The sequence below is a fragment of the Cicer arietinum genome, chromosome 4 (genome assembly GCF_000331145.2).
Source record: "Cicer arietinum cultivar CDC Frontier isolate Library 1 chromosome 4, Cicar.CDCFrontier_v2.0, whole genome shotgun sequence".
NCBI lineage: Eukaryota > Viridiplantae > Streptophyta > Magnoliopsida > Fabales > Fabaceae > Cicer > Cicer arietinum.
Genome location: NC_021163.2, coordinates 15437491 through 15440390, shown reverse-complemented (window position 1 = coordinate 15440390; position 2900 = coordinate 15437491). Strand labels below are relative to the sequence as shown.

At 27.7% G+C, this 2900-nt stretch overlaps 1 protein-coding gene and 1 long non-coding RNA gene across 2 annotated transcripts in view; both read right to left on the bottom strand.

The window, feature by feature from the left end:
* Nucleotides 1-448: 448 nt before the first annotated feature.
* Nucleotides 449-1438, bottom strand: LOC113786151 (uncharacterized). Its single transcript, XR_003472270.2, has 3 exons — nucleotides 1314-1438; nucleotides 924-1219; nucleotides 449-709 (listed from the first exon to the last, which is right to left on the bottom strand). It is a non-coding gene; the product is annotated as an uncharacterized lncRNA (long non-coding RNA).
* Nucleotides 1439-2184: 746 nt separating this feature from the next.
* The window catches only part of LOC140919971 (putative two-component response regulator-like APRR6), a 1872-nt gene continuing 1156 nt past the window's right edge, over nucleotides 2185-2900 (bottom strand). Inside the window, exons 3-5 of the mRNA XM_073367262.1 lie at nucleotides 2599-2807; nucleotides 2435-2498; nucleotides 2185-2273 (exon numbers count right to left, since the gene is read on the bottom strand). Coding sequence (XP_073223363.1) covers nucleotides 2185-2273; nucleotides 2435-2498; nucleotides 2599-2807 — 362 coding nt within the window. The remainder of the gene's footprint in view (nucleotides 2274-2434; nucleotides 2499-2598; nucleotides 2808-2900) is intronic.

Genomic DNA, 2900 nt, shown 5'->3' with positions numbered 1-2900 from the left:
TATATATATATATATATATATATATATATATATATATATATATATTAAGTTTTAGTGTGATTTTTATCTTGTAATTTTATCTTAATTTAATGTAATTTATTTAAAAATTTGAGTTATGAATTTGATTTTATATTGAAGATGATAATTAATTTAGTGGATTTTGTTTAAAAAATTTGATGAATTTTTGTAACAAAAAGATAACATTATTGACTTTTTAAAATATAAAAGATCGAATTGTTACTTAGAATTAAAATAAAGAATCAAATCAAAAGAAGAAAAAAAAATTAAAAATTAAAATGTTACATGAAATTAAATTAAGGGATCGCGAGACCAATACCTATTATAAATTATAATCTCATATATGTAGAAAACATAATTTTTTTTAATAAATTAATTAGAATAAATATAATTTTTAAATTAATTATATATATATAAATGGACGTAAATATAGGGCGGGCAGAGAAAATCGATTATTGAAAACAGACAGGGCTGAAACGGGGGAACAAAACCCGCCCCCAATCCACCCGTTTGCATGCCTACAAAGAAACCAAATCACATAGGACAGTGTCTGTTATTGCAAATTAAAAGGAAGAAAAAAAAAACAGTAATTTTCAATGTAAATTGAATTTTCTAATGACATGTGTATAGCAACTGCAAACAGAATTGCAGTATGCATAACAGAACGATTCGAATTGATCAGTAGTAGTACCTGCACGCACATAACATCAAAAATTATTAAATTTATATGAACATCAAATATGTGCCTTAACTTGCTTTCATAGATCTGATTAATATTCTATCTAAAATGAAATACACACAAAATTAATATTTGAAAACTTCATATATCATGTCTAATTAAATTAGACTAAGTACTCTTTACGTTTATATTTCATTAAAGTGGAAACATAATTTTGCAGACAAACCTTAGAATAAATTTCATTGAAGCTGTCATCTCATCCATCTAGAATTGTCTCTGACATTTGATTAAATTGATCAAATTCATGAAGATTGATGTCATTAAAATCGCAATAAGAATGGTCGTCGAACATTTTTAGGAAGCCGTCGAATTGAGTTGCACCTGGTTGGAAATATTGATCCATTGAATCAGGTGGAGGAGGATGAAAAAATTCTAAACCTGTACCGATGGTTAACTCATTTGGAAAGTCTTGGAAAAACTCTGACTCTTCATTATTCACATTCAATGGTGGTGTTGGGACATCTGCATCAAATTGCAAACGTATAAATATAGAATTTAGACAAGATATTGGGTTGGAGAAGAAAACTCATGAGTTGTTGTAGAATAGTATTAATACCTTTTGTTCCTAAGTTACAAGTGGACACTCCAGATGGTAAAGGAATATGGGCTTTATTGGTTGACCTTGATGATGAGCTTGTTGCTGCCAAATTAAAATTTCTTCCATGCTTCAGACGATTTTTGTACTTCTATATGTAGGAAGTGAAGCACAAAAGTAAACAAATTAAGAAGCATACAGGGAAAATATATAATGCAACTATAATCATTGGAAATTAAAGATGCAATATTGTATACTTAAAAACAAAATTTGGTAAATTCTTTTATAATTTAAAGTTTTGTTGGATACCGTCTCACAAAAATGGTCTCATTTTATAATTTTATACAAATTAAAAAAATTAGTGAATTTTACTAAAACATCCATTGGCGATGATTTATTTTATTCTCATTATATATCATGTGTAAAATAAATATTAATAATTTAAAATTGATGAACATAATATTAATTAAATGATACAATTTAAATTATATTAAAAACTAAAAATCACATTATTCATAAGATAATTTTGTTTTAAAAATATAACAGTTATTATGAGACAAATAAATTACATTGTTTTCAAACAAACACATAATTCAAAGGAAAAAAGGTAAGGATCGTACCGGAAACAATTTTCACACATTTACTTAATCAACTTTTTCAATTATAGCAGCTCACTAATTAAACTCCACTAAATTCTTACCTAACCTGTTGGGGCTATAAATAAATGAATTGTAACTGAACTTGGTGACTTAGTAAAGCCAAATTAATATTACTCCATAAAAGCAATATGGAGTATATGATTGAGATAGAGCCAACAACAATCCATATATATAATTAATCTATTAACACATACTAAATTAGAAGAAGAAAGTGTTGCATATGCATTTGCACTTTAATTAATTACCTGCAAGTGACTTGCAACCTGGCGAACTGTCATGGTAGGCTCATTCATATATTTTAATATCTGTTTTGGACGAGCATCTGAATACATACATGCACAATTGAATTATACAATATCAATTAATTAGCACAATTGAATTAAATTGAATGTGTACCATTCTCTCCTAACGCATGTATAGCTTTTAAAAACGCATGTATAGCTTTTAAACGCATGTACCATTCTCTCCTAATTGAATGTGTACCATTCTCTTCTTCCATCTCTATTGAACTCCATCTTTTTCTCTTCTTTTTCTCCATTGCCACACTCTGCATTACATCGCAAGCATACTTATAATGTAAGTCAAAATGATTAATGAAACAAAATTAATTTTTCAAACTAACCATAACTCTTTATATATATATATACCTGTTTAGTCTTTCCATCACAATGCTTATCCTGAGAATCTACATTTTGAGTTTCTTTGTATGAATAGTTTTCTGAGTGATACACATGCTGCCATACGTATTTCAGATCATTGGAACACAATGGTTCATGAATGAAATAACATAATGTTTCTCTTTCTAAAGCTTTCCATTTTGCATCATCATGATTTAAGAACCCTACAGTATACAAGACTACAAATACAAGGTAAGAACAAGTTATCATGCATGAGACTTATAATTGAATTCAGAGAGAGATTTGAGAAAAGCATACAAATGACAGGAATG